The sequence below is a fragment of the Sceloporus undulatus genome, chromosome 5 (assembly GCF_019175285.1).
Source record: "Sceloporus undulatus isolate JIND9_A2432 ecotype Alabama chromosome 5, SceUnd_v1.1, whole genome shotgun sequence".
NCBI lineage: Eukaryota > Metazoa > Chordata > Lepidosauria > Squamata > Phrynosomatidae > Sceloporus > Sceloporus undulatus.
Window position 1 is genome coordinate 17,872,977 of NC_056526.1, and position 18,429 is coordinate 17,891,405.

Here is an 18,429-nt window from a genome sequence, read left to right on the forward strand (position 1 = left end):
TTTTCTGCCGCCTTATGTCTGTTGAATGTATTAATTGTTTAATTGTTGATGTTTTTAATGAATTAATGGTTTTAATGGTTTACATGTGTATGAATTGTATTCATGCTTTGTATAATTTCAAGTAGTCTGTAACCCTGCTTCGATCCATTGGGAGAGGCGGGGAAACATAAATAATAATTATTATTATTATTATTATTATTATTATTATCCTTAGGAAGTTATTCCTAGTGTTTTGGAATCTCCTTTCTTGTACTTGAATCAGGTTCTATCCTCTGGAGCAGCAGAAAATAAATAAACGTCCATCTTCTACATGACATCTCTTCAGATATTTAAAGACACCTATCATATCACCTCTCAGTCATCTGTTCTCTCAGTCTTAGTTAAACATACTCTCCTCAGACCTCAGCCATGCCTTATAGAATTTGATGTCTAGACCTTTTACTGTATCAGTCACCTTCTTTTTTGACACATTCTAGATTGTCAACATCCTTAAACTGTGGTGCCCAGAAGTGGACATAATATACAAGATGGAATCTTTTATTGTTTTCTTAGTGGAAATCAAGCTGTGTCCATGTTGGTTCATGTAAAATTAGCTCCAAGCTATTTGATGATAATGTGAACTAGCTGGCATTTCAATTGCACAAGCGAGCGAGCAAGCACTCATGCAGTTTTGGAAATACAGACACTAGAACAGACCTAAAGAACCAGTGGTTTTGACAAACAAGAGCATGGGTAGTTACCCTAAAACTGTTACATACTTCCTTTCCTGTACTCACTACTGAATGAGCACTCAGGCTAGCCAAAATCCTAAAACACAGGATGAGAAATCATACAGTCCTCCAGATGTTGCTCGATTAGAGTTGCAAGTTCAGGATCATCTCATGTCCTGAGGTTTTTGGGTCAAACCTTGAGGTCTGAGGTCAGCCTGTGGCAATGTCAGTAAGCATTTTCCATTAAGTATCAACCACAGTTGCTCATAGCTTGTCATTCAAACAGAGAAAGAAAGAGAGAGAGAGAGAGAGCGTATTTTTGGAAAATTAAGAGTTCTTAGCTAAAATCTGGGCTGTTCCCCGATAAAGGTTCAGTGAGGGGATTGTTTCTTCTCACTTACTTTGGGAGCAGGGAGAAAGAACATTTCATCTAGTTTACTTGCTTCCAGCCAGAAGGTGGATACAAAGCAGAGCAGAGGATGAGCTCTGGCACCATAATGACTAGGAAGGAAGAAGGAAGCTTCCCCAAAACTGGAAAATTTGCATCCTCACCTCCTGCCTGGAGACTAGGCCTTTAGATCTAGAAAATCTATATCGGAGTGCAATTCCCAGTATACTTCCTCATTGGCTATGCTGGCTAGGGCTGATGGGTCTAACAGCCTCTGGAAGGCTACATGATTCGTACTTCTGCCAAAGATGAACCACATCCTCCTGGCCCAGATGGCCTGGAAGAATAGATCACTCCAGACATCCCTTGATCCTCAGGGGGGAAAGCTGTGGAAAGTTGCCCCCAGGTAATGAATTCAAGAAGACACAAGAAAGGACACAGCTTGTAAAAAAAAAGATTCCTTCGCCTCCCTGTGGACAACATGTTCCTCAAGAAAAGGATTTCTCCCTGAATGCTTGCAGACAAGGCCATGATGAGAGTCTGGTGCTCAGGTTTACCTGTATGCCTGGGTCAAGATGGTTTTGTGGAATGAGATACACACAGAGACATGGTTTCTTGTCCTGCCCAGGATCCTTGTTTGATCCTGATTCCTGCTATATTGGATCCCCTTTGGGCTAAACCTTGGACTGACATTGATACTACTACTGACTGTGTTCATCTAAACTTAACTGCTCTCAATTTGGATTCTGCCATTATGAACTACAGTGGGACCTTGTTATCCGCTGGGGTTTGGTTCCAGGCTCCCCTGTGGATAACAAAATCTGGGGATGCTCCAGTCCCATTAAATATAATGGTATAGTAGTAAAATGATGTCCCTTAGATCAAATGGCCAAAATCAATGTTTGCTTTTCGGAATGTATACCTTTTTGGAATATTTTCAAGCTGGTGATGCTTAAATCCATGGATTAAAAAATCCATGGATAAGGAGGGCCGACTGTACTTAGAATATACCCTTTGGGCCCTTAGACATCCAGGCTCTGGCTAAAGAGGACACTGGTGGGGTGGTATCAGGGACGTAGCTAGGATTTTAGGAAGGGGGGGGTCCAGACTAAGTGCCACCATTATAATGGGGCTTGAGTGTGGCGGTGCAGCAGCACACACCATTCATTTTTCTAATGGAAGGGGGGGGTCCAGACCCCAAGAACCCCCCCCCCTCCGGCTACGTCCCTGGTGGTATCAGTGGAGCACCAGAGGCAAAACAGTATTTGGACCACAACAGCAATGTGACAGAAAAGGGAAAGTGAAGCACATAAATGTTAAAACAGGAAGACAAAGGCTAGAATCCTTAACTTCTGGTTCAGCCAGGGCATGTGATATGTGGTGCACTGAAGGAGGAGATATCCAATACCAAAGATCCTGTCAGAGAGGTGGGATAAAAATAAATTATTACTATTATTATTATTATTATTATTATTATTATTTCTTCATCTCAAGGGCTGGATGATTCCAAGCCTGAGTTTTTTATTATTTGTCTGTTTCATTTAATTTCTAGGGGATACTTTGTTTCTGTATTTGTTTATCATCATTTAATTTCATGCTTTTAGCACTGCCCAGATTAAGAGCAATGTGTCTATTTCACTGTAATTTGGTTACAATGTTTTGTTTAAAATATAATATAGACTTCCTTGTATTTTTGTAGATATTTGATTTTGATTCTCCTCGTTAATACTTGACAGTTTTGCTCTTTTTTATTATAGGTTCATCATTTTTCATTTGCCCTCCTGCTCATTTTGGTATGCTATTTTATGTTGGTCTGTTCTGCCTAATACAGGGTTCTGAAGTAATGGGGTGGTGTGCTGGTTTGCACAAGCCAAAATGTTATGTTAACAAGCTGCCATTGGCCTTGGCCATATCACAAAAAGAAATTCTGAGTCCTGCCCAGGAGCAGAAGACCAAAAAGATGGTCATATATAAGAAGCAGGAAGATGTTAGAAGTATGGTTTGGTTATTGTGGTTAAATCAGTTTAGCAGCAGCAGCACCAACACAGCAACAAGCATATACTGTACAGGTATTTGGTAAAAACAACTAGATCTGAGCTTCTGGTAAATAAACAGGACACATTGGTAGGTAAAAAGAAACTTACTTTATTGTTACATCTAGGTTCTAAAAAATAACTAATCAGTAGAGAAAACTATACTTGGTAGAAAAGTCCCTAGAGCCGACTCTCATATGTGTGAGTAAGAAGAAAAAGACATCTTTAGTAGCACAGCCTGGTTTTTGCGTCCATGCTTGGTGACTGTAGAGGGAAAAAGAGACTGAACAAAGAGCAATAAGGTTTATTGACCCCTCAGAAAGAGAGGCGTATGGGAAATGACTTCTTCACAGTCACACTGATCAAATGGCCATAGGAGTATACATCCATTTCCCTGCATAGAAGACACCTCTCTTCTGAAGAAAAAACTTAGATCTACAGAACAAGCATTGATGCCAATACTCCAACAGAGGAACGCCTGCTTGCCCTTTGCTTTCAACTGCCCGCTTCTGCTGAACAAGGAAAATATAGTGTGTGTACAGATAACACTCCTGCCCAATATCCTCCTAAACTGGGAAGAAAGTATAGGTGGAGAAAATTCAGCCCCTGGGACTATTTTCAAAAAGTCACCATAAAAATGGACAGTTGTACTTCCAGATGCCTCCACAAGGCACGATTGCCTGCCCTACCACCTGTTTTGAATCTAAAAGAGCTCCTTTGCCAGGAGAACAATTTGCCAAATCAGTTCTTGTTAGCTGAAAGCAAAATAAGGTGAAGCAAATATGTTTTGTGTTGTATGTGTTTTACTGGTCTAGCTGTTTAGACCAGTAAAAGGAAGGACATTTTCATGGGAACTGAAGTTTGACCTGACCTTTTTTGGCCCAGTGGTGCCAGGAGGCTTATTTTTGCATGAGAGCTTGGAAGGCTTTTTGAACTATGGTTGCTGCCACACTACAAAATTAATACCGTTTGACACTGCTTTAACTGGCATGGCTCCATCCTATGGAATCCTGAAATTTGTAATTTGTTGTGACACCAGAGGTCTATGACAGAGAAAGCTAAATATCTTACAAAACCACAAATCCCAAAATTCAACAGCATTAAAGTGGTGCCAAACTATTTTTCTGTAGTGTAGATGCTTCCAGTTTATCTATATATGTTTCAGATTCTTTATCTGTTCTCTTTGATTTCATATTTCTTGTGAGCAAATGTTTTTTGCCCAGCCCCTATGGTTAGCTGTCCTGCTGACTGGAAGATTCTGGGAGCTGTGGTCCCAAAAGGTAACTTTTCCAAGGGCTGGTCAGAACTGACTGATAATACACAGGCTGAAACCCTGCCTGGTACAGTACTGAATCCCAAAATGTACTGCCTGCACAACATAGAAGATAAAAAAGAAGACAAAGACAAGTTGGTTTACAGAGAGGAGCAAACTGTTAAACAGCCTCGCTGTCAAGGATCGAATCAAAGGAGTCAGTTGCCACTTCCTCATAGTCCTTCTCCAGCGCAGACAGGTCCTCTCGAGCTTCGACAAACTCCCCTTCTTCCATGCCTTCACCAACATACCAATGCACAAAGGCTCTCTTGGCAAACATGAGATCAAACTTGTGGTTGAGCCTCGCCCAGGCTTCAGCAATGGCTGTGGTATTGCTCAACATGCAGACGGCACGCTGGACTTGGGCCAGGTCTCCCCCAGGAGTTGCAGTAGGAGGTTGGTAATTGATGCCAACCTGGTTGGAATGGAAGAAGAAGAAGAAGAAGAAGAAGAAGAAGAAGAAGAAGAAGAAAGAAATAGTGTCTGTTCAAACCATTATAGTTATCATGACTCTTAGAGTGAGGAAAGAGACTAAAACAGTGATTCCATATTCTGATTCCATAGAGGTTGTTGACTTCAACTCTCAGAATCCCCAGCCTGCATGGCCAATGGTCAGGAAAGCTTGAAGGTAGGCTCCAACAACATTTGGAGACCCAGGATAGGGAATCACTGGATTAAAGTGAAATATTTCCTGAAATAATGTTTGAAAGTTACCACGGCCCATGATTCTCTATGGGTGTAGAATTATCTATCGTTTGCTATTCACTGGCATTTCTATGCTGAAAATTGTCCATAACTTTGGTGCTTCCAGAAGAAATATTTATCATGCAATCACTCTGACTCATTTGTGGAATTTACCTGAGGCAGGAGACCTGTGGTCTCCAGAGAATGTTCTTTCCCACAGTTCACATTTTTGGTTATTTGTTGTTATTGAATGCGTTCAAGTCATTTCTGAGTTATGGTGATCCTAAGGTGAACCTATCATGGGGTTTTCTTGGCAAATTTCTTCAGAGGAGGTTTACCATTACCATCCTCTGAGGCTGAGAGAGTGTGATTTGCCCAAGGTCATCCAGTGGGTTTACATGTCTGAGCCAGGATCTGAACCAGAGTCATACTCCAATGCTCAAACCACTACAAGTTGGCTCTCAGTCATTACTTCCATCACTTTTCTTATTGTAGAAAATGCATTAAGGATAAAATAGATGGAATAGCTGCAAAATGCCTTCTGGTTGCTAACATAACATCTCACTTCAGATCGTACAGTGGGAACGTAGCTCAGATTTATATAGGAAAAGCCAATAGGGAATGGGATCAGTGAATTTACAGTTCCATTCATGCTGGTAGTGTATTTTTATATTGTTGAAAACCTTTGCATCTGCAACTAAATATAAATTCATCATGCTAAACAACAACACATCTAAATACACTGGATTTTAATAAAATCCAGCTCTTTTCAGAGATCTTCAGAGTATCCTAAATCACTCCTCCTTACCTATTTTAAAACATGGTAAGCCAGCCCTGAAACATTTCAGGGTTGCCATGTGCTCACTCCATGGAGTGGCACTGAGGACATCTGTCTGAACTCCTGCCCTGATGTCCCCATTGAATTTTAATTATACAACAAAACATGCTCATAGCATGCCCATGAAACAGCTATTAAAGATCCATTATTAAGCCCTTCATAAACAAGGTATATTGAAGGCCATACCAGTGACCATTCCAGGGAGAAGGAAAACATAATTTTATCCCTCCTCACCTTAAAACCAGTTGGGCACCAGTCCACAAACTGGATTGCTCTCTTAGTCTTGATGGCAGCAATCGCTACGTTGACGTCTTTGGGCACCACATCACCACGGTAGAGCATACAGCAGGCCATGTACTTCCCATGACGAGGGTCACATTTCACCATCTGGTTGTTGGGCTCAAAGCAAGAGCTGGTGATCTCAGCCACAGAAAGCTGCTCATGGTAAGCCCTCTCGGAGGAGATGATGGGAGCATAGGTCACCAATGGGAAGTGGATGCGAGGGTAGGGCACCAGGTTGGTCTGGAACTCTGTCAGGTCCACATTCAGGGCACCATCAAAGCGCAAGGAAGCAGTGATGGAGGAGACGATCTGGCTGATGAGGCGGTTGAGGTTGGTGTAAGTGGGGCGCTCAATGTCCAGGTTACGACGACAGATGTCATAGATGGCCTCATTGTCCACCATGAAGGCACAGTCAGAGTGCTCCAGAGTGGTGTGGGTGGTCAGGATAGAATTGTAGGGCTCCACCACTGCTGTGGAAACCTGTGGGGCTGGATAGATGGCAAACTCCAGTTTGGACTTCTTGCCATAGTCCACAGAAAGGCGTTCCATCAGCAAGGAGGTAAAGCCAGAGCCCGTGCCTCCACCAAAGCTGTGAAAAATCAGGAACCCTTGTAGACCAGAACAAGTGTCAGCCTGAAAATAAAACCATAATTTAGATTTATTATTATTATTAAACTTTATTTATATAGCGCTGTAGATTTACACTGCACTGTAATTATTGTCTATATATAGGTAAGTGGTTTGGGGTGGGGTGGGGTGGGATTTAGATGGAGTTTTGAATATAAGTTTCTTCACATGTGTTCTTAAGTGGTAGGGTTCAAGTAGGACTCTGCAATAGTTTATTCTGACCTTTTAAAACAGGCGAAGAGGAATAAAAATTCAGGAACAGAAGCATTAAAGGAAGGCATCTCTTTTTCCTCCATATATTTACCACATGTGACATTGGATGAGATGACAATCCATGTACTAGCAGATCTCTGGTCTGCTCATTCCAGGAAATACAATATAAAACCACACTCTAAATGGCAAACCTGAGATTTGGTACAACTCAGATACCTTTCTCTTTAGAGAAGAATTAAGGGTTGGTGAGGAAGAACGTATCAGTGCCTTCCAGCATTTTTATGCATTTTTTTGTATTCTAGTTAAAACATCTATGCAAAACTGCTAGGAGAGAAGCATACTATGGTGTCAATAGGAACTTACTTTCTGGGGGAATAGAAATTGGGAAGGGGCGGTTTTTGTTGGGACTACAGCATAGGAGGATAACCCAATCCTAATCAAAGGATTATTTCATGCATGTGTGGTTTGGTCCTCATTAGGTTCAAAGGTGAATATGGAGTTCATCTTAAATTCCCACACTTTCATCAGAGAAAGGGGGGTACATGTCATGCTGGAGCAGGAAAAATTAGGATAGCTGAAATCTCCTCTCCTGTAAACTTATTAAACAATTAGATACCCTGTTGTTCTTTGAATTTGATCACACTCTGTTTTAAATATTCATCTGTTTGAATGAAAGAGATCCTGTAGTTCATATGTCTTGTATTATCCACCAACTATCCCAATGAGAGCCAAACATGCAACTTAAATGGTTGCATTCAATTAATCATGCCATACCAGTTTTCGAATGCGATCCAATGCTATCTCAATCCTGTCTTTCCCAATGGTGTAGTGACCACGGGCATAGTTATTGGCAGCATCTTCCTTGCCAGTGATGAGCTGTTCTGGATGGAAAAGCTGACGGTAAGCTCCAGCCCGCACCTCATCTGTAGAAGTTAAAATTAAAATCAGATCAAGAAATGGACTTCCCAAAAAGTTGTTAAATTTTAATGCAAGGACAACCAGCTTTGGGAAGCCAGTCTAGTTAATTAACTGTAATCTAGAAACTGGAAGACTAGAGTATTTCAGTCCATATGCTGTCTGCAATAAAGTTCCTCTGCTCTTGTTTGTTATGGCATCTGTAATTAAAAAGAGAGAGAGAATGTCTGCTGTCTGTCTGTGGCAATCATCAGTCATCAGGATATTGTGCCAGACAATTCAAAATTCAGCAGTGTGTATTGTAGTTATTCAAGTTGCAGTACTAAATTTCAAGTCGAAATTTCAAACCATTGAAGAGGAGATCCCTAGAAGCTTCTATCATCCTCACTCTCATCACATCATCAAATGGCACCTCCTCACTCCATCAACCAGTCACATATACATTTACTCCCTACCATGCAATCCACACCTGTCATTCAATTTTCATAAACATCCCTAGATATATTTATCATAAAAGATATCCTGCCAGATGTCCCAAAAAGTAGGGGGATGTATAGCAAAACAGGAGGCACTGCTGCTAAGATTTCTGAGCTGAAAAAAGAGGTGGGGAAATGCAATATCTCTCTGAGATATTGCTGGTAAGATTTCCATGGAGGAGGTCTTTCATATGTCACAACTGTCCAAGATGTAGAGTGATGTGATACTACTTCATTTCCAATTTCCAATTTCCTTTCCAACTTATCAAGGTGAATGGTAAATTCATGTGGAAGGAAACACATGAATATATTTAAAAATATATATTTATAATCAAAAAACATACAACAAATACAATAACCCCATCTAGATGGCAGGAAAGAAACTACAACTATAAAACATATTCATGTCCTTACAGAAAATGTCTTTAAAATATAATAATTCATAATTTATTTTTATATTTTTATTAAAAGCTAGGAATACTTTTTGTGATGATTTGTTCTATTGGATCCAGCTTCTCTAGATGAATCTGGGAGTCTCTGGGATACATCTTCTTTCATCAACAGTTCAATTGGTTTAGGAAGTGCATGAAAACCATATTCCCTCAAACATGTTGTTACCTTTTCATTCTTTTTCTTGTCTTACTTTCCATGTGAGTCATTCTGATAACATCAAATTGCAACCTTTTCTATACTGTAAGTCCCAACTAAGTGTTGCAGAATTCTTTCAGTTACTGGCAATACCTCACTGGCCACCAATAATAGAAATAACAGCAAATCCTTATGTATTACTGGGCTGATAATTAAAGACAGTTCTTTTAAGTATCTTGATCATAAGCCATACAGAGCAGTAAAGGTTATAACAAAACATTGAATTAAGCCCACAAATGAACCATAAAGCAGTATTGTTGACATGGCAATGGCATTATACTTCATCCCAGTTCCTGAATTAAACCAAGAAATAGAAATAAAGCTTAAGTAAAGAGAGAGAGAGAATCATAAGGTTCAACACTATGATGCAGAACAATGATCTTTCCTTAGTGCTGTATTCACCGTACACTCACCAACTACAGTTTGCTCCAAATCCACCATGATAGCCCGTGGCACATGCTTCCCGGTGCCTGTTTCTCTGAAGAATGTAGCAAAGGAGTCATCGCAAATACTTATGGTATCTTCCTTGAAGGTTCCATCTGGCTCAATTCCATGCTCCAGGCAGAAGAGTTCCCAACATGCGTTGCCAATCTGAACCCCAGCTTGGCCAACATGAATGGAGATGCATTCACGCTACAGAGCAGAGGACAGAGTCAGGTCAGAAAACAAGCAACACACATTACAGTCTAAATCCACTGATTTCATATCCGTGGATTCAACCATCCATGACCTGAAAATATTTTATATTCGTATATTTATATAGATATAGATATAAGCATAAAAATTCCAAATAACAAATTGATATTGCCATTTTATATAAGGGAAACCATTTCACTATGCCATTGCATGTAATGGGATGTGAGGATCCGCAGATTTTTATATCCATGAGAGGTTTTAGAACCAAACCCCAGCGGATACCAAGGGCCCACTGTATTTTGTTCCCTCGCAAAAAAGGCACAGTCATTACTTTACCTTTACACAGCTGTATTTATGTATTATATGTGGATTACGTTTTATATGGATTAATCTTTATATGTATATGTATATATGTTTTTATATGTATTAAAGAGCAGTACCAAATCTTGAACCCATCCACATAAATCTGAGGTAGACTAAGCAAACCCCTAAGTGAAAGTATGGTAACTGCTAGGACTAATCTGGCGTTTTAAGTGACCCTGAAAACTTGGCCTGAAAACAAGAAACACTCTTTCTAAGTAGTGTGTCAACATGTGCCTTCCAGCTTTGTTATAGCTTAACCGGAAATCCATTATTCTTGACCAATATGCTAACATATACCTAAAGAGGTGATTTTAATCCTATCCTCCCAATTCAATTATATTTTTATTGATTCATAACTTATAACTGAAGAGCTTGTATTCGTCAGATTAGAAATCACAGTCTTAATGTTTATTCAGAGGTCAGTTTCATTGTGCCCAGTGAGATTTACTTCCTAGTAAGTAGCTTTAAGACTGCAAGCTTAGTTGTATTTACATTGTTGTATGTTTCGGTGGATGACTGCTGAAATCTCCTTAATAGCCTGGATCAAAGTTAGTTGGAAAAGATTATCCACCTTTGGTTGCTTTCCCCACTTTTGGAGGAGGGAACCAGGGCAAGGAAGGTCTCCCTACTTGTCTTCAAAAATAAAAAAAGAGAGACAAAAAGCAGTTTTGAGGAGTCGTAGGGCAGGGTGAACAGATCTGAGTTTTTCAAGGTGTACTTTATTTTTTGCCTAGAACCACAAGGTCCACTGGTGGGATACACAGCCTTTCATTTTAGCCATACCTCTCAATGTACACTGCTTTATAAAGGACCCCTTTGTAGGGATGGAACAATCTCTCCATTTTGATGCTCCAGATGGAATCTTGGAATCTAACTCCCAGGATGTAAATGTGGAAGTTAGTCCAAAACATATGGGGGTCCAAAGGTTCATCACATTGACTGACGCCCAGAGGAGAGCAGGTGGCAAAGAAAGGCTTCTCCCTCCATGATCTTGCTTTCCTAGAACCTGGGATCTTTCCTGGTGGGGAAGGGAGCACACTTTCCCCTCTCCTGCTTACCATGGTGCCTCCAGTGGTGTACACTCCCCTTTCTGATTTGCAACAGCAGCTGTGGATGTTGATGTTCCCACTGCTGTCTCACTTCTAAGCAGCTTGGCACCAAGCCATGCACACCATCCCTAGGGAGTGTCCTTAAGCATCACAGTGTAGGGGAAGAAAGAGGTCATAATCACCCTTGGCAACTGCCTCTCCCCTCCTGCTGCTCATGCACATCACTAAACCTATACACCAGCATCCAGGAGGTAGGCTCAGCAACATCCAAGTGTACGCATACCTCAATCACAACAGAGAGTCTGCTCTCTTTTTGGTTTCATTCTCTGAGCAGATATGAGTGCTAAAAATCTTTCCTGGTCTCTCCTTCTCCACACTGAAGGTAGGGGGGGGGGTTCCACACATTTAAATGCCTCCCCCATGGAGAGTAGATTTCCCTGAACATCCAAATACATGCCAAGAAAACATTCCAAATACATGCCAAGAAAACTGGCCAGAATGCTAAGAACATAAGAACAATTTGGGATCAGGCCAAAGACCTATCCACAGAGACCTTGGAACTGTTTTTTTGTTTTTTTTGTCTGTTTTTGTTTTGTTGTTGGGGGAGCTTAACATTGCCAGGCAAGTCATTATTAATTTTAATGACCGCAGGGATGTTTTCCCAATTTTATTGTATGTGCTGCCAAAGCAAGCACAACCACAAGTGTGTTTTTATAAAATAATGTAAAAACAGAATACATTGCATTAAACCACCATCACCATCCAATTGTCCTCCTGCTTTTGTGTATTTAAACAATTATTTATTGTTGGGTTTTGTTCTTAGTGATATACCTCTCAGTGCTTGCATCTCCTTTGTGTGGGTTAAGTTTCCCTAGTTTGAACAAGGTGCCTTAATACAGTATTTTAAAAGCACTAGATCCCTTCTGGTCTTAGAAGCTAAGCAGGGTCAGCTCTGGTTAGCACTTGGATGGGAATACCAGGTGCTGGATGCTATATTTCAGAGGAAAAAAGTGGCAAATCAACCTCTGAGTATTCCTTGCCTAAGAAAACCCTATGAAATTCATGAGGTCACCATTAGTCAACAGGTGACTTGAAAGGACATACACACACAGTTTGGGCAAAACTTCCAGTTTCTGAAGGAAGCATTATAATCTCCAATAGTTTCCTTCACGCTTACTTCCCTTTTTGACCTGTGGTATACATTCTAGCTGAGCCACTATTAACATGTCTTTGAGTAAGCCTTAAATATCGGGAAGAAATTTTATTCTTTTGACCTTTCCTTTACCTTCCTCTTTAGCAGTTCCTCAATTTTAGAGAAATTTTTTGGGTTGTTTTTTTTTTTACAGTCAAATCATTGGGAGTTCCCTGATGCTTTCCCACTTGTTACTGGTAACTATGCTGGAGTCATCCCTGAGCCAGGCAACCCTGTGGATGAGACATCTCCAAGACCCCCTGTCCTCTACCGCTCTGCTTAGGACCTGCAATTTCAGGTTCATGACCACCCTGAGTGTGTCTATCCATCTAATATACAGTAAATCAAAGTTGACATCATTGTTGTCAATATTTCCAACATGTCCCAGATGACTTCTTCATGTGCAAGGATGTATAACGGGGGATAAGGAAGAATTTGCCTTGTGTATTACTTTTAATAACATGAATTATCAAGGAGCGGGTTAGAAAACTTTTTGTTCACTGTCCTTTCAGTGTAATGCAATGAAAATTAGCAAATTATATAATTTACCTCTGTTTAAACGTTGTTGTTGCAGGTATGTATTTTGCTATTTTATCTTTGTCATATATATGTTGTTATCTGCATTTTAGATTTTTATTTTCAATACAATTCTTTATGTAAATTTTTTTAAAAAAATATTTCCAACATGTTCAGCCACACTTACATCTCACACAAGGTCTTCGACAATAACATTTATGACTAATCCAGAGTCATCTACTCTCTACTTGAGTCTATGACCAGCTGTTTTACAGCAATATTCTTCTTGACATGTTGAGTTTCTACATACAGTGCATTTTATGTTTCTAATCCTTTTCTGAATAAAAGTGCCCGGCCACAGAATGACTGCTCCCCGCATCATGTATTAGCCCACTGCTCTGTCCTCGTTGTATTTTTTTATTGTGTTTTTAATAGATATTTTAATTGTAACGTGTTTAATCCTCTTTTAAGGGGGAATTTGGGACATAATTTTGTAAATGTGGATTTTAATGTGTTGTGAGCCGCTTTCATAGAATCATAGAATCATAGAATCATAGAGTTGGAAGAGACCACTAGGGCCATCCAGTCCAACCCCCTGCCATGCCATGCTTTGATTGTCTTGTCACAGAAAAGCGGGATACAAATAAAAGTTTTATTATTATATTATTATTATTATTATTATTATTATTATTATTATTATTATTATTATTATTATTGCCATGTTTTCTGTCTACAGAGAGCTGAGAATTTAAACATACAAACCCTCACCAACAGCCAGAGAAGCAGTGGTGAGGAGAAACTTACCACTTGATTCTGCTGAATGTTCAGACTGGCATGTGTACATATGCTGAATATGTAGAGCAGCATTGTCAGAATTCCATCATGTTGCCTAGCTAGCTATTGCCTGTCTTCTGCTTGAACAACAGAAGCTAAATATGAATGTGTTTCATACTATTTCACCCATTAAAGCTCTGGCTGGCATCTGGAATTGGGAAATGGCCTTAACTATTGACATACATCACTCCCATATTCGACCTTTCATTCACTAGTGCCCATACCCTCTGTTTTCTGAGGACTCAGGGGATGGACAGTAAGCTAACTGGGTAGTGGAGGTAGAGCAATGATGGAGGAAGACTTTTTACCAAATCAACCAAACACATGCTAGAACTTGTTTTAGGGCCTCCTCAGTGATAACAATGGCAGGAATGCTGTTGTATCTCTCTACTGCCATTGTGTGCAGTGTCACGGAGTGGAACTATGCCCAATAGCAAGGTATTCCAAGGAGAAAAGAACCATATCTCTGTATATGAGCCTGCCCATATCTTGGAGGCTTTCTGGGGAGACCCTTCTCTCTGTCCCACCACCCTCTGAGGTACAGCTGGTGGGAACACAGGAGAGTGACCTCTCAGTGACTGTTTTCCAGACTCTGAAATTCCTTTCTAGAGATCCCCTTTCTGTCAAGGATGCTTTGATTGTGAGTTCCTGCATGGCAAGGGGTTGGACTGGGTGGGCTTTGTGGTCTCTTCCAACTCTATGATTCTATGAAAAGTTAGATGCCTTCCTCTTCAAGCAGACTTTTGAGGACTGATAGCTTTCATTGGGATATCTATCTATCTATCTATCTGTCTGTCTGTCTGTCTGTCTGTCTGTCTGTCTGTCTGTCTATCTATCTATCTATAATATTTATGCTTTCAATTGCTTTCAATTTTATAATTATATTTTTTAACTTTAGTAGGATGTAATTTTTTAGCTATATTTTATAGGCAGGTGAAGATGTTTTTGTTTCAAGCCAACCTTTGAGGGCTGATTGCTCAAGAGGAAGGGGCCTTTCATGTGCTGTGTTGTTTATATTTGCATTTTTCTCCCTTTCTTTTTAATTTTTACGCTAACTGATTTTAATTTTATTGATAGTTTAATTTTTTTTTAAACTTTAGTAGGATGTAATTTTTTTAGCTGTGTTTGTTTCAACTTCTGTAAGTTGCCTTGAGTCTCATATTGGGGGGGGGGGAGGCAGGTTATATAATGAGAAGAATAGCAATAGCAAAAATAGCAGTAGCTCTCAGACTGTGAGATGATCATTTTATAAGTTGCCCTTGCTAAATAAGTAACTTCTATACATTGTGGTTTTATCCACCCTTGCCTTAAGTAGTGTTCTCGCTCTGTAGTCAAAGAGCAGCCCTCCAGAGGTTGCTAGATTGCACATGCCATCAGCTCTAGTTAATAGAGTATAGGCAGTTGTGAGAAATACTAGAAGTTGCTGTCCTGCAACATTTGGAGGCGCGTGCCTCGCCCATCGTCATCTACAGATAAGCCATTGGTAGTTACTCAGCATGTTCCTATTTCAACTTATTTCTTTTGCAAAGGAGAATAAAATGGTTGGGAGCTTGAGGACATCTCTTGACCTCTGTCTTGCTCTTCCTGGGTGCTCAAGAAAGCCAGACTGAGGCTAGACCACTGGTTTGTAGGACCGAAGGCTGAAGTTCCAAGACCATTTTGGGAGAAAGGCAGGGTATAAATCCAGTCAAAAAAACAATTACTAAAGGTGTCCTGGCAGGACCTCTGAATCTTAGTCAATTACCAAGGGACCTTTCACACTCCATAATTAATAATAATAATAAATAATAATAAAATTTATTTATATCCCGCCCCTCTACAAGATTCAATCGGGCGGCTTACAGATTAAAAACAAGCAAACATGTATTCCAAAACCCTCAATTTTTTAAAAAAATTATACAGTAAACTATAGACTGTGACTAAAATTATAGTACTGTGATTCCACTTTAACTGCCATGGTGTCATCCTATGGAATCTTTGCAATTAGCAGCTTAAGGAAGGACATTTAGACTTCTCAGCTAAAGTGCTCCAGTGCCTCACAAACTACAAATCCCAGAATCCCATAGATGCAGCTATGGGATTATAAAAATGGAATTATAGAGTTAAAATGGAACAATTATAGTGCTATTAAATGTGTAGTGTGAAAGGACTCCTGCTGACTTCATATTAACAACGCTTGAGATAATTGCTCAAGAGGATTATGGTGATGCAATTCCAAGTTTTTGTGGAGGAAAGTGCTTATATTAATTCTTTCCACTGTAATGTCAGGCCAGGTTTGGGGACTGAAACAACCTTGGTGGTGGCATTTGTGGTTTTTATCCATTCATATCATGCCTTCCCCTGGGACTCAAGATGTCTTACAAAAATTAGAATAGTTAAAAAACACAAAATTATAATTAAAAACATACCAGAAGTTATTAAAATTCAGTTAAATTACCCATAGAATTAAAACCAATTAAAATGAATTTATTAAAAGCACAGGAAAACAAGCAAACCAGGACATTATTAAAAGACCCAGCAATCAATTTCTAAAAGCTGGCAGATGGCCCTATTTTACTGCTGGACTCCTTAACAGCTTTCAGTACTAACAATTGTGGCCTCATTGCAGAGGTAGGCAACCTGCGGCCCACGGGCCGGATGCGGCCCGGCGAGGCCTTGGGACCGGCCCTAGCCCGGTCCTGCCGCCGATTGCCTCCAGGGCCTTTGGCCTCTCGCGCGCAGGGATAAGGGGGGCAATTGTCTATAGGCGCCTCAGAAACATGCATTTATATTAACATTTTTAAAAAAATCAAATTTGTGGGTGTCCTCCATTTTTTTTAAAAAAGTGTCAACCATTTGAAAATGTTGTCCTACATTTGTCCTGGTTTATTTATTTATTTAAATTTTATAAAAATTATTTAATTATTTCTTTTTTGGCTTCGGCCCCCCAGTTGTCTGAGGGACAGCAACCCGGCCCCCGGCCCAAAAAGATTGCCTACCCCTGCCTCATTGTGAGGCATGGGGTGGGACTGGGAGGCACTATTTTGCAGTAATTGAGGTCTTATCTTAAAGTCCCCAAAGGTGGCATCCAGGAACCAATTTACTGAGAACTGGTTTATGAACCAAACAGGATTCCATGTCATCTTGCCTCCTATGCTATGTTGGGAGAGGCCACTGCAATATATTGGGGCTCTCTTTTTTAATCAGAACTCAGAGAAACTATAATCATCCCACACTAATACTTAAGAGGGTTGTGATGGATTAATTTGTGAATTTAACAAATTGAGACTTAATCCAGACAAAACATTAAGTGCTAATAGTTAACGGGAAAACCAATCTGGGATTAGGTGTGTGCCATGTTATGGACAAAGTTGCCATTCCAAAGGCTAATGGTTTGGAGGTGTTCATGAATTCAATGTGATGTCTGTGACAAGAGCTATCTTCACAGCAGCTTAGGCTCATGTGTCACTTTTAGTCTCTTCTGGAAAAAACAGACCCAAATTAAATCTACATCCCAGTTAAATAGTTATAACACAGACCATGTATGAACATACATCTTTGAAGTGTTTAGATAGTTCAACTGATGCAAAATACTGGGCATCCAGATTTCTATTTGGGACTTCCCTTGTAGACCACATAAATCTATTTTTGTTCAATCTGTATTTCCCACTGTCATGAAAGATGTTTGAGATGTCTTTGTCTCTCCATTTTCATCAATACTACAGAACTGAAATAAATATGTGACAATTAGCCCTCAGCAGCAACTCCAATAATTCCACTGTACATATACCTAGTCCTTGAACTTTTCTAAGGATATAGACAAGGTGGAGCAGGTTCAGAGAAGGGCACCACAGATGATATGAGGTATGGAGAACAAAACATAGGAAGAAAATAGTTTTTTGGGCTATGTGTCCATGTTCTAGAAGAATTTATTCCTGATGTTTTGCCGGCATCTGTGGCTGGCATCTTCAGAGAATGCTTTGCAAGAGGAAGAAAAGTTGAAGGAGTTGAGCATGTCCAGCTTGGTGAAGAGAAGACTGAAGACGTGACATGATTTCACTCTTTAAATGCCTTAAGGGTTGTCATGAAGAGATGGCAGGTCTCTTGTTTACTGGCAGAGAGGGTAGGATCAGGTCTAATGGTTTGAAGTTACAGGATAATAGATTTTGATTGAACATTAGAAGGAACTTCTTGACAGTAAGAGTGGTTTGGCAATAAAAGCAATTGCCTAGAGAGGTGGTGGGGTCTCCTTTTCTTGACACCTTCGAAGGGACCTCACCAACTGCCTGGAAAGGTCTCCTGCTTGGGATTTTTTAACTGGAGATCCTGCACTGATGGGAGGGGGGAAGTTGAACTAAATGGCCCATGAGGCCTCTTCCCACTTTGATTCTATGACTCTAGGAATCAGCTGTTTTGAACTGCGAGTCCAACTTTTATACGCTTTGTGGGACTACATTAGCACTGGTAATTTAGCAATCATTCTGAATAGGACCTGGTTTGGAAAGGTTAGCCATTGAATTTGGTGCCTGGGGGATTCTGGGAATTGTCATTCAAAAAGGTAACTTTTCAAGATCTTGCAAAACAGTTACTGAAAATACCGAATCATCACTTAGGACAATGGAAGGACATGCTATGAGACAACCCATGAGAATTTTAATAATCAAAACAATTGACAAATATCTACCATGTACCTCTGCTTTGAGACACCCACATTTTGTAATTGTTGTTTACTGT

At 40.1% G+C, this 18,429-nt stretch overlaps 1 protein-coding gene across 1 annotated transcript; it reads right to left on the reverse strand.

The window, feature by feature from the left end:
• Positions 1-4,543: 4,543 nt before the first annotated feature.
• Positions 4,544-11,307, reverse strand: LOC121931532 (tubulin alpha-4 chain-like). The gene is made up of 5 exons (XM_042469394.1): positions 11,184-11,307; positions 9,540-9,759; positions 7,862-8,010; positions 6,200-6,880; positions 4,544-4,858 (listed from the first exon to the last, which is right to left on the reverse strand). The coding sequence occupies exons 1-5, from the start codon at positions 11,184-11,186 to the stop codon at positions 4,565-4,567; spliced, it is 1,347 nt and encodes a 448-aa protein (XP_042325328.1). The 5' UTR covers positions 11,187-11,307; the 3' UTR covers positions 4,544-4,564.
• Positions 11,308-18,429: the final 7,122 nt, after the last annotated feature.

Bases quoted from the DNA above. Each gene is read 5' to 3' on its own strand.
- LOC121931532 (XM_042469394.1), bottom strand. The intron at 6,881-7,861 runs GTATGGCATGAT...TTTTATTTTCAG, and splicing joins TGGATCGCATTCGAAAACTG to GCTGACACTTGTTCTGGTCT. The intron at 4,859-6,199 runs GTGAGGAGGGAT...CATTCCAACCAG, and splicing joins GGTGCCCAACTGGTTTTAAG to GTTGGCATCAATTACCAACC.